Source organism: Nicotiana tabacum, chromosome 20, assembly GCF_000715075.1.
Source record: "Nicotiana tabacum cultivar K326 chromosome 20, ASM71507v2, whole genome shotgun sequence".
In the NCBI taxonomy this organism is placed as follows: Eukaryota; Viridiplantae; Streptophyta; class Magnoliopsida; order Solanales; family Solanaceae; genus Nicotiana; species Nicotiana tabacum.
This window is the reverse complement of record NC_134099.1, coordinates 49,996,351-50,008,783: the sequence shown is the minus strand read 5'-3', so window position 1 is coordinate 50,008,783 and position 12,433 is coordinate 49,996,351. Positions and strand designations below refer to the sequence as shown.

The window sequence follows — 12,433 nt, the reverse complement described above, 5'->3', positions numbered from 1 at the left end:
GATCAGCAAGACTCTACTAAACCTGCTCATGACTCGTGAGACCAAGTAACCTAGGCTCTGATACCAACTTGTCACGACCCAAAATCCCAACCCGGTCGTGATGGCGCCTCTCGTGGGGACAAGGCCAGCCAACAACAAAACAATACATCTCTTTATAATTACTTAGCAGGAATAAGTCTAATTCGCAGATAATATAATCACAAGTGCGAAGTAAACATGATAGAATAATGGAAACCATCCCGACTCAGCCCGAAATCGGGGTGTCACAAGCCACGAGCATCTAAAGATCTAAATACTAATACAAGACCAGCAATATACAGAATGGAATTTAGAATCAATGAAGAAATACGGTGCCGTGAACGCTGACGGTCACCTTGCTCAGCTACAATAGTATACCTTCAGTCCGCTAATAACCCGCTACCGGGTGAACAATACCTGCAACTGCACGCGAGGTGCAGGGAGTAAAGTGAGTACTTCCAACTCAGTGGTAATAAGAGTAAATAATAACTGAGCGATAAGAAATCACGTAATAACACTTCATCAACTTGTCACGACCCAAAATCCCAACCCGGTCGTGATGGCGCCTCTCGTGGGGACAAGGCCAGCCAATAACAAAACAATACATCTCTTTATAATTACTTAGCAGGAATAAGTCTAATTCGCAGATAATATAATCACAAATGCGAAGTAAACATGATAGAATAATGGAAACAATCCCGACTCAGCCCGAAATCGGGGTGTCACAAGCCACGAGCATCTAAAGATTTAAATACTAATACAAGACCAGCAATATACAGAATGGAATTTAGAATCAATGAAGAAATACGGTGCCGTGAACGCTGACGGTAACCTTGCTCAGCTACAATAGTATACCTTCAGTCCGCTAATAACCCGCTACCGGGTGAACAATACCTGCAACTGCATGCGAGGTGCAGGGAGTAAAGTGAGTACTTCCAACTCAGTGGTAATAAGAGTAAATAATAATTGAGCGATAAGAAATCACGTAATAACACTTCATCATGCTATCTAAGACGGTACAACCCTTTTTGAAAACAGTAGTTCCATGAAAATCCTTTATAAAATATCTGACTCAGTTTTAAACCTCTTTTGAAAATAATCTTTTTAACAGTTGCAAAATAATTCCAGCCATCGGTGTCACTATGCACAGAAACCCGTCCCTCGGGCAATATCTTCGTTCCTGGTCAGCCACTCGGGCCCCAACACTCAAGGATCAGATAGCACCTGCAAAATCAGATAAATATCTCCAGAAATATCACAACGACAAATAATGAACAAATGCATGAATGCAATGCAATGCATATGATGGTATATTCCAGTACCCACTGCGGCGTGCAGCCCGAGCCATCCATATTTATTTATCGTCGACGGCGCTCACTGGGGGTGTGTACAGACTCCGGAGGGGCTCATACAGCCCAAGCGCAATATACTGGTCAGTCAATGTTACCTGACCGGTCAGCCAATGTTACTTGACCAATTTATATCCTACAGTGCCATTGTTACCACTGTTCCAAGTATATATTTCAGTGTCATGTACAGACTCCGGAGGGGCTCCTACAACCCAAGCGCAATGTACTAGTCAGTCAATGTTACCTGACTAGTCAGCCAATGTTACCTGACCAATTTATATCCTACAGTGCCATTGTTACCACTGTTCCAAGTATATATTTCAGTGTCATTGTTACCACTGTTTCAAGTATAACATACAGTGTCATTGTTACCACTGTTTCAGGTATATATATTACAGTGTCATTGTTACCACTGTTTCAAGTATATATATTACAGTGTCATTGTTACCACTGTTTCAAGTATATATATTACAGTGTCATTGTTACCACTGTTTCAAGTCACTTTATTATCAGTCCAGAAAATAATATAGTAAGCCCCTTGGGCATTTACAAAATCGAAATTTCCAGCCCGAAATGCATTTAAAATGTCATTTAAGTTTTCAAAACTTAGAAATACGGCTGGGTTTGCAAAAACAACATTTAAAACATTGGACTGAAGTTAGATGATATGCAAATCATGCTAAGCAGTAATATCAATCCTCGAAGGATTTTAAAAGTCGACACAAGGCCACAAACATGGCAATCAACCCAAATTATGATGATAACAAGAAATTGCAGTCAAATACGCAGTAAAATCAACAACCGGGACAGACCAAGTCACAATCCTCAATGGTGCTCTACCACATGCTCATATCTGGCGTGCAAGTCACCTCAATACAACACTATGATGTGCAAATCCGGAGTTTCAAACCCTCAGGATATCATTTACAAGTATTACTCACCTCTAACCGGCCGTAGACTAGTCCGCAATGCCCTTTCCTCTTGAATCGACCTCTTTGCGCGTCGAATCTAGTCAAAACCACAACAAATACGTTACAATAGGCTAAGGCAATATAACCCAATCGAAAAGACTCGAAAAATGTCGAAAATCCCGAAATTAGCAAAACCCGAGCCCCGGGCCCACGTCTCAAAATTCAGAAATTTTTACATCAATACGACCCTTATCTCGCCACGAGTCTATACATACCAAATTCACAAAAATCGGAGTTCATTTGACCCCTCAAATCACCATTTAATTCTCTTAAGTTTCAAGCCCTAAACCACCATTTTTGTCCATAATTTACTTGAGTTTTCAGCTCTAATCCATGTATTTAACTTGGAAATAAGTAGAAACAACTCACCTTTGATGTTTGATGAAATACCCCTTGAAATTCTCTCCAAAATAATCCAAGCCAAATGAAAGAAATGAAAGAAATAAGCCAAATCCGTGTTTAAAAGAATCTGCCCGTGCTTCGTCGAGTTGTACCTTGCACTTGTGCTATACAAGTTGTACATCATATTAAAAATTTTCCTTGTCGGACACCTTCTGTTTAAACACCCATAACGTCTTGTATAAGTATCCAAATGACAAACGGATTGAAGATTTAGAAACTAGACTCGAAGATCTTTAATTTGATAGGTTGTACACCATATAACTCTTTATATATCCCGAGATATGAGCTTCTAAAGCAGGCTCCCCGAATCAGAAAATTGCAGCAGAAATTTCTGCAGCTTTTTCTTTTCTTTTTGGTCCGAATTTCATTCTATTAACCTTCCGAAATCTACCCGAGGCCCTCGGGACCTTAACCAGTTATATCAACATGTCCAACAATATCATTCAAACTTGTCCCAACCTTTGAAACACCCAAAATAACATCAAAACATCAAATCATCATCGAATTCAAGCCTAAGTTTCCAAAAACTTCCGAAAATACACTTTCGATCAAAAACCCGACCAAACGATGTCCGAATGACCTGATATTTTGCACACACATCACAAATAACATAACAAAGTTACAGCAATTATCGGAATTCCATTCCGACTCCCGGATCAAAATCTCACCTATCAACCGGAATTCGCCAAAATACTAACTTCGCCAATTCAAGCTAAATTCTACACCGGTCATCACAAAAATATTCCGGACACACTCCTAAGTCCCACATCACCTAACGAAGCTATCCGAACCATAAAATTCACATTTCGAGCCCTCTAACACATAATTCAATATCCGGTTGACTTTTCCAACTTAAGCTTCCTTAAAAGAGACTAAGTGTCTCAAACCTTACCAAAACTAGTCCAAATGACTTCAAATTTTGCACACAAGTCATATTCGACATTACGGACTTGCACCAACTTTCGGAATCGCATTTCGACCTCGATATCAAAATTTTCACTTCCGGTCGAATTTTCTCTAAAACCTTCAAATTTCTATATTTAGCCAAATGACTTCAAAATGACCTTCGGACATCCGAATTCACTTCCGATCGTGCTCCCAACTCCAGAATCACCATACGGAGCTATTCCCAGACTCAGAATCCCAAACACACATCTATAACTCTGAAATGCCTTCCAACCCAAATTTATGAAATTCTTCTAAAATACTAACTTCCACAATATACGCCGAAATGCTCACGGGTTATCCAAAACCAAATCCGGACACACGCCCAAGTCCGAAATCATCATACGACATGCTGGAACTTTCAGATCTCAATTCCGAGGTCGTTTACTCAAAATTCTAATCCTAGTTCATTTCTTCAATTTTAAGCTTTCAAAATGAGAATTTCCATTTAGATTTGACTCCAAACTTCTTGAATTTTAATTCTGACCGTAGAAACAAGTCAATATACCTGAGATGAAGCCGCTCATGGCCTCAAACTGTTGAATGACGCGTCGGAGCTCAAAACGACCGGTCGGGTCGTTACACAGGACTTGAGAAACAAGCCACAATGCAAGTAACAAGAGAGAATGCTTTTTGTGTGTGAGTGTGAGTTCAGAAAACAAAGAAGTGTCCGTGTCTTTGTGTCAATGAAAGAGCATGGTATTTATAGTTTGAAAACAGGCAAAGAATAAGGCATGAAAATAACCATGTACCAATTAAAATCAATCAGTAGAAGAACATCATTTAATTAAGGAGTTCAAACTTAAACGGTAATGAACATAAATCATTTAAGGAAAGAGATCAAATAAGCATGTTGTGCAAAGTAGACAATTAGGGGTAAATACATATGAGTTTAATTAAGGGAAGGATCTTTGAAATACACGGTTAAACAAATAAGGTAAGAATCAATCAGTACATAGTAAATCAAGGAATTAGAGATTCGAAATTACTAGTTCATGAATAAACCAAGTCAGAAAGGTTAAGGAAAGTTTTCAAATCAAATTAAGAAACAGGGAAATTAGTAAAACAAGAAAAGAATCAATCAGACTTACACAAGGAGGTCTGAAATCTGTCAAAAATTGAAAGTCATTTTAGAGGAGAAGCTCAGCATATATAAAGAGCATACAAGTATTAGGCATGCGAGGCTGAATTTAGGACAAATAAAAGTGTCATGCAATTACAAAATCAGTAAGTAGTGGACTATAGGAACATGGTAGTCACATAGGTCAGTTTCAGTAACTCAGCAATGGAGAAGGGAGAAAGTATCAAATATCATGCAATGGGTCCAGTAGAAAGACCTTAGAAGAGTTTAGCAGGGATTCAGAAATATATAAAGAAACAAAAGATTTTGAAATTCAGTCGAGCAACAAATGAAACAACTTCAGAAACTCAAATAAGTCCAAAGAAATTAGGGTTTTGAAACCAAACAAGTCCGGAGATGAGGAACAAACAAATCACATAGCAAATAATATCAAAACTCGAATGAACCCCAAATATTAGGGTTTTTGCCATCAATCGAGTGTAGAGATGAAAGACAAGAGAATCAGGCAAAAATATCAACAAAGAAAATAAAATCAGAAATCATAAGAAAGAACTTAAGACTTTAACATAAAGAAACATAGTAGAAGAATCAACATAAGAAACATAGTAGAAGAACAACATAAGAAACACAGTAGAACATTCTAAAGATCAGAGAGACTCCTAAATATCTTGCCAAAACCCTAAATCGAAAAAGATAAAGGTTTTGAAAGTAGAGTTTTGAAAGAAACTTTGAGAAAAAGTTTGAAAGATTAGGGAAAACACGGATCTAGAACATATCTAAAGAAATCAGAAGAACCTCAAAAGTTAGGGTTTCAGAAGAACCCAGATGGTGAGAAAGGCTTGGAAAGTCATTGATCTAACCAGGAGAAGTCGAGATCACGCCCGAATAGCCATGGTTGGCCGGACCAAGGTCGTAGACGGCCATAGAACTCGAATTGAACAAAGTCTGGGCCAAGATTCTTTAGGGTAAGGACTTGAAACTATAGTAACTAGGTGTGTAGGAGTTATAGGAGGCCGGTATAGGACTTTAGTGGCCTTAGAAGCCATGGATTCCGGTGATTTTAGGGTGGAAGTGGAGGGAGGCGGCTAGGGTTTGAGGGGAGCTTGAGAGAGAACTGGGAGAAAAGGGGGGGATTCAAGGGCGTCTACAGAAGGGAAATGATCAGATTTAGGGGTTAGGTCGGGTTAAAAAAAGGAAGGGGCAAATATGGGTCGTTGATCTAAGTGATCAACGACTAGGATTAAAAGGGGGTCCGGGCGGGTTATTATAAAGGGTCGTGGGTTGGTAGATTTAGCATTTGGGCTGGATAATTTGATTTGAAATTGGGTTTAATTGGGGTGTCAAATCTGGCTAAAATTGAAATGCAAATGGGCTAACATTTAAATAGCAATTTTTCCCTTATTTATTTTATAAAAATAGTAAATAATTTCTTGAAATAAATTAAAGGTACTAAAATAATTTTTAATATAAAATTATAAAATTAAAATACTGGAGTTAATTTTATAAATATAATTACAATTAAATCTTGAAATAGGCCAATATTGCAATTATATGCAATTTAGCTTTAAAAATACTAAATAAATTTTTAAAAATATGCAAATATTATGCTAGTTATATTTTAATATAAATATGAGAATTCAATAAATGAATCACTCAAAATGATAATTTTGGGGATAATTATTGGTTTTTTCTTGATAAAATAGGGCAATAAATAGATTTAAAAATATGTAAAAATTAAGATAAAAATAATAAAACCTTGGGACATACTTATATATCCACATACATGCTATTTTGAGAGTATTTTGCATATTAAAAATATACAGGGAAAAATTGGGTATCAACATCTGTCATAGAGAGTCTACAAGTCCTGTCTAGTAGAGTCTTGTTTATGGGTGTGTCGTGCACCACAATTATAAGCAGGAGGCTACAGGACATTTAAGATTGTTGCTATTTTTTTTTTACTCTAGATCATGTGGTAGAGCTCATTTGTAAGAATTCAAATTCCTAAACTCTATCTTATTCGTAATACAACGATACCTACATCCGGAAAGACGGTTGGAAAAAGAGATAGATGTGGAAAAGCAATGAATGTTCCATAGCTTTTAGACGCTTGTATATAATCAGATTTTTTATAGAGAGGATAAGATAGAGAGAATGTGAGGATGGGTGAGGATGTCCTCTCTTCTTCTGATTTACAAAGTATATAGAAAATTTAAATGACTCCTACTGTTTACAAATGGCTCTTCATGAACGACCTTCACTGTTCATGAATATGACTCGTACTATTTACTTTATGACTTTTTTACATGACTCTTACTATTCATGAACGACCTTTACTGTTCATGAATGTCACTCGTACTATTTACTTTACGACTTTTTTTACATGAATTTGATGGAAGGTCTATTTTAATATGTATAGGATCTTTTATAAACATTTTAATACTGCGATGTATACCTGTTGATACATATATTCATTGTTTTAATATTTGTAAGAATTATTGTTTTTCTGTGTTGATAAGTCTCAAGATTATCTTTATAAAATTCAATTTCTTTTTCTATAGTTAATAAATCTTTATTATGCAGATTATTATATCTAATTATATTTTTGCAGATTTTAATATTGTGTTTAACACAATCTATTTTTCTATTTGTGTTACAGAGGTGTTTAATAGATCTCCATTTCTGGTTGTTATAGAATCTTATGTAATGAAAAGTATTATATTTCATTTATAAAAAGATTTTGTTAACTTGATATTTAATCATTAATCTGAATATAAATCTAATTCATAGAAATCTAATATATCAATTTCTTCTGATACAATTAGTTCTGTAAATTCTTGTTCCATTATATATATTATTTCAAAAGTAACTAAAATATCATAAATTCTTCTTTTAACATCATTATTAAGTCTGTTAAAGATATATAATATAAGTATTTTGTAGTCAATATTTTCATCTAATAGATATGTGTGGTTGTTCATTTGGGTTTACTTCTATTTATCCTTATCATGTGTTTACTAAACATATTCCCTCTAACCTCTTTGTTTATCATAGAGTTTATCATATTTTAATAAGTTATACTGAACAATCTTTTCTAGTCACTACCATGTTTTTCATGCTTCAATCATTTACCCTAACAGCGCCTCAACTCTATCTACTCCCCTAAACGGCTTCCTTGCCTACCGGTTTCGACCTTAGGATGGCATAGTCTGGGCTTAACTACTCTCAGCATTATTAGACAGGCAAACTTTCTCAAGATGTTCTTTATAACAGTACTATAACATGATAAACAATTATGATATTCAAGAGATTATAAGGAATATAGGAGTTTAGTTAAACATGATTATGAATAAACTTACCTGGTTTTGTAACTCGTTTGAATGTTCCATAGCTTTTAGACGCTTGTATATAATCAGATTTTTTATAGAGAGGATAAGATAGAGAGAAGGTGAGGATGGGTGAGGATGTCCTCTCTTCTTCTGATTTACAAAATATATAGAAAATTTAAATGACTCCTACTGTTTACAAATGGCTCTTCATGAACGACCTTTACTGTTCATGAATATGACTCATACTATTTACTTTATGACTTTTTTACATGACTCTTACTATTCATGAACGACCTTTACTGTTCATGAATGTGACTCGTACTATTTACTTTACGACTTTTTTTTACATGACTCGACCCTTTACATTATTTGTTTTCAATAGCAGTCTTCTTCTTTTGTCTTCTTGCTGATATCTTTATTCTAGTTGGACTTCTGGTACTTGGTTATCTTCTCCGTTGCATTTCAAACATATGTGGTCTGGATATTTGTGTCCCGCTAGTTTGCAGTATCTTGTTAATAATTCATTAGAAATAAATTCCTTCTTTAGAGCTCTTGTAGTTGGCTGTACTTCTGGTTTTAGCAATGATAAAATCCATTTTTGGACTTCATCCATATCTCCTTGTCGTAGTTCTTTTGAGTTGGCATATATCATTAGCTGGTCTCTTGAATAATAGCTCCAGATAGCATTTCCTTGTAGATAATTGTTGGCTAGCTCTTGAATAATAGTTGTTATGCCAATTATTCTTTTGTTGGCATAAAAACTTGGTATCTCAATTTTTGGTATTTCTGGTTGTTGTTCTATTTCTTCCGGTATTATCATATCTCGTGTTAATCCTATCTTTACTACCTGTATGATAGGTTTTATTTCATCGTATAATATCTCAGCTGGTGCTGTATAGAATTTTATGAAAAATAGGTTGCCTTTTGTAATTCTTTTGAAGGTAATGAATGCTTTGTATATTTCTGGTAGTCCACTTATCTCTTCTCCGTCGTAGGTATATACAGTACTAAGTAACCCGTAGTTGTAACATGTCTTTACTAGATTGGCTTTTGTTTTTGGTTGGGCTATTAGCCTATTATATCCTTGAAGTTTTTGAGTTATATAATCCTGTGTTGGATATGTAGTAGTAGCTGCTCTGGGGTTTAGGTTCAGAAATGTTTGAATTTTGTATATATTCTCAATATATGTCTGAGTAATATGGTTGTATATCTTTTTGTTGTGATGTAGGTTGTTGGCATAGGTTGTAGTTTGTGGGGTCATAACTATTGCTTCTTTTGGCCTTTTCGATTTAAATGGTTTATCAAATATGTTGTTTAAATTTACATTGGTATGTGGCTTCTTGTTCACCTGTTTACTTGTGCCTGCAGCTGTAGGTAAACAAACTTTGTCATGGGTTTTATGGAGTTTCCCAACGTCTCCTTCTATCTCTGGAAGTTTCGAGTCTTCCGATCGACTTAGCTCCGCATTTTTAAAGTCATGCTGCTGACTTTCTAGCTGTTGTAATCTTTTGCCCATACTATCCATCTGTAAGGATAAAGTAGTAAGGATTGCAAATATATCTTTCGATTCTTGGTTTTCATCAGTTTGAGTACTTTTGTCTTGATAAGTAATCTGCAATAACATTTTTGTCAGTCCGTATTACTTCAATTGTAAATGTAAAATTTTGTATATTCAATACAAGTCTTCTTATTTCCTTGGTAGTTACTGAATCTTGTACTTTCCGTGTTATCCACCATTTCACTTGTGTATTATCTGTTCTTACAATAAACTTGTTATAAACAATATATGGCTCAAATGCTAACAAACATTTATATAATCCAAATAGTTCTTTCCTATTTATCTCCCATTTTATTTGTGGTTCCGTGTATGATCCTGAATAATATCTACAATGGTGTTCAATGTTTTCATTATCATATTTATATTTTAGAACTCCTCCATAGCTGTGATCACTAGAATCAGTTTCTACAATATATGTGAACTGTTTCTTTTCATCTGGGAAATATAGTTTTGGTAATTTTCTACACATATTTTTTATTTTCTGTATATGTATTTTATCTTTTTCATCAAAATGATATTCTATATTCTTTTTTAACTTTTTTTGTAATGGTTTTAAGTTTTCTGCTAATTTAGGGATATATTCTCTTACTTGGTTAACCGATCCTAAAAATGATTGTAATTTCTTTTTTGTATCAAGTGTTTCGTTTAAGTCAATTATTTTTTGTACTATATGAGTTTGCATTTTTATTCCATTTTTATCTATTTTTATACCTAAGAATTCTATTTGATTTTTCATTATTTCTGCTTTCTTTTTGCTTAAACTAATTCCTGATATTTCTACAATGTGTATGAATTTTTTTAGTAGTTTTATATATTCGTTCTCTGTTCTAGAATATAACAGTATATCATATATATATATTATACAGTTTTCTAATTGGTTAAAGTAGTTATCCATAAAATGTTGGTACCTACCTGGTGCATTTTTATATCCAAATGGTAATACGTTCCATTCGTAAAATCCTTGTAGTACTGTGAATGCTGTTAACTTTTTAGATTCATCTTCTAGTTTTAAATGGTAAAATCCTGATTTACAGTCAAATTTACTGAAATAGTTATATCCTTGTATTTGTCTGATTTTTAGTATTTTATTTGGTATCGGATAATTATATATTTTTGTTTTTGCATTTAAATTTCTATAATCTATAACCATACGGCTTTTTCCTCGTTTTTGTTCACTATGCTTATTTACTATAAATGCTGGGCTAGTATGTTTACTATTACTTTCTTGTATGTACTTATTGTCTAATAATTCTTTTATATGCATTTTAAATTCTGTTAAATCATTAAAATTGTATTTTATAGGTTTTTGTGTTATTATGCTATTTTCATCTATTAGTTCAATCTTTATTTTTGTTTTATGTTTTTTCCATCCTTGGAGTGGATTATCATTGTATAGTAATTCTAATTTATCTTGTAGTGGTTTTATCTTATTTATTGAGAAAATGATTATTTCTATATTATGGTTGCTTTGTATTACATTTTCTAATTTTTAGGTAATTTTTTCACTTCCCTTAATCCATGGTGTTGTTTTTCTTACTTTATTATTTACTCTTTTTGCTCCTAATTTTTGCTTACACAGGGTAGTAAACCACCAATGTGTTTTTGTTATAATATGTGGGTATAATTTATCTAAGAATGACATTCCTAATAATATATCTTTATTTGTTAATTCATAACTATATATTTCTTCTATAGTTAATATTTTATCCCATATTTGTATTTTTAGATTCCTTGCTTTGTATGTTATCATACTTCCCTCATTGTTAAATCTCGTTACTACTATAGGGTTTTTTAGCTTTTCCCATTTACTTTCTGGTAGACAATTATGTCTACACATGTTAGCTTCTGCTCCTGTATCCATCATAGGTGTATAATATCTATTATTATATCCTTCTATTATTATTTTGGTAAGTATATATATTTTTGGCATTATATTAATGTTCTTTTTATTATTATTTTCTTATTTTCATAACTTATTGTTAATTGCCTATTTTCTAACTTATATGGTTTGACTTTTTCTAACCATTTTATTCCTAGTGTAATGTTTTTATCTCCTTGATATATTTTAAAATTTATTAATATTGGTATTCCTCCTATAATTAATTCTTTTTCAGTTGTTTCTTCGTTGTTTCTTAATGCTTTTGGTAATTCTGAATTTTGCTGTTCTATTGTCACTATCTCTTGTTCTGGTATTAATTCTCTTATAACATAATTCTCTTCCTGCCCTGTATTTATTAATATTAAATATTTTATTTGGTCCATTATTCCTGTTATATAATAATGGTGTGGGTTTATTTCTTCTTTTTTTGTTCTATTAATTTTTGTGGAGTTATATAATCTATTCTTCTTGATGTACTTATTCTTGATGACGTTTCTGGTATTTCATTATTTGTTCGTTTTGACGTACTTAATCTTTCTTTTACTATTTCTAAATCTTCTTCTATATCCATTTCCTTATAACTATAATCATTGTTGTCTATAACTGATACTATTCTTTCGAATGGATTTTCTATTTTTATTTTATTTATTTTATTTTCAGCTGTTATCTTATGTTTCGTTGTTAAGACATATAGATTTTTACATCTTGCTGTGAATATTTTACTTCATGGTGCTAGTTCTATTCCAGACATTTTCCAATATAGCACTAATGATTTATCTATATTTTTATCATCTATTGCTACTGAATAGTTGACACTTACTATGAATTTAAATTTTTGATATATTAAGTTACCTCGTACTGCACTTATTATACTCTTTTCTATAGGTTGTACAATTCTATC

The 12,433-nt window shown here is 33.3% G+C and overlaps 1 protein-coding gene across 1 annotated transcript; it reads right to left on the bottom strand.

The window, feature by feature from the left end:
• Positions 1-8,460: 8,460 nt before the first annotated feature.
• Positions 8,461-10,894, bottom strand: LOC142174798 (uncharacterized). The gene has a single exon (XM_075241046.1). The coding sequence runs from the start codon at positions 9,717-9,719 to the stop codon at positions 8,511-8,513; it is 1,209 nt and encodes a 402-aa protein (XP_075097147.1). The 5' UTR covers positions 9,720-10,894; the 3' UTR covers positions 8,461-8,510.
• Between the last annotated feature and the right edge of the window lie 1,539 nt (positions 10,895-12,433).

Coding starts and splice junctions, on each gene's coding strand:
- LOC142174798 (XM_075241046.1), bottom strand. CDS start 9,719: ATGTTATTGCAGATTACTTATCAAGACAAAAGTACTCAAACTGATGAA.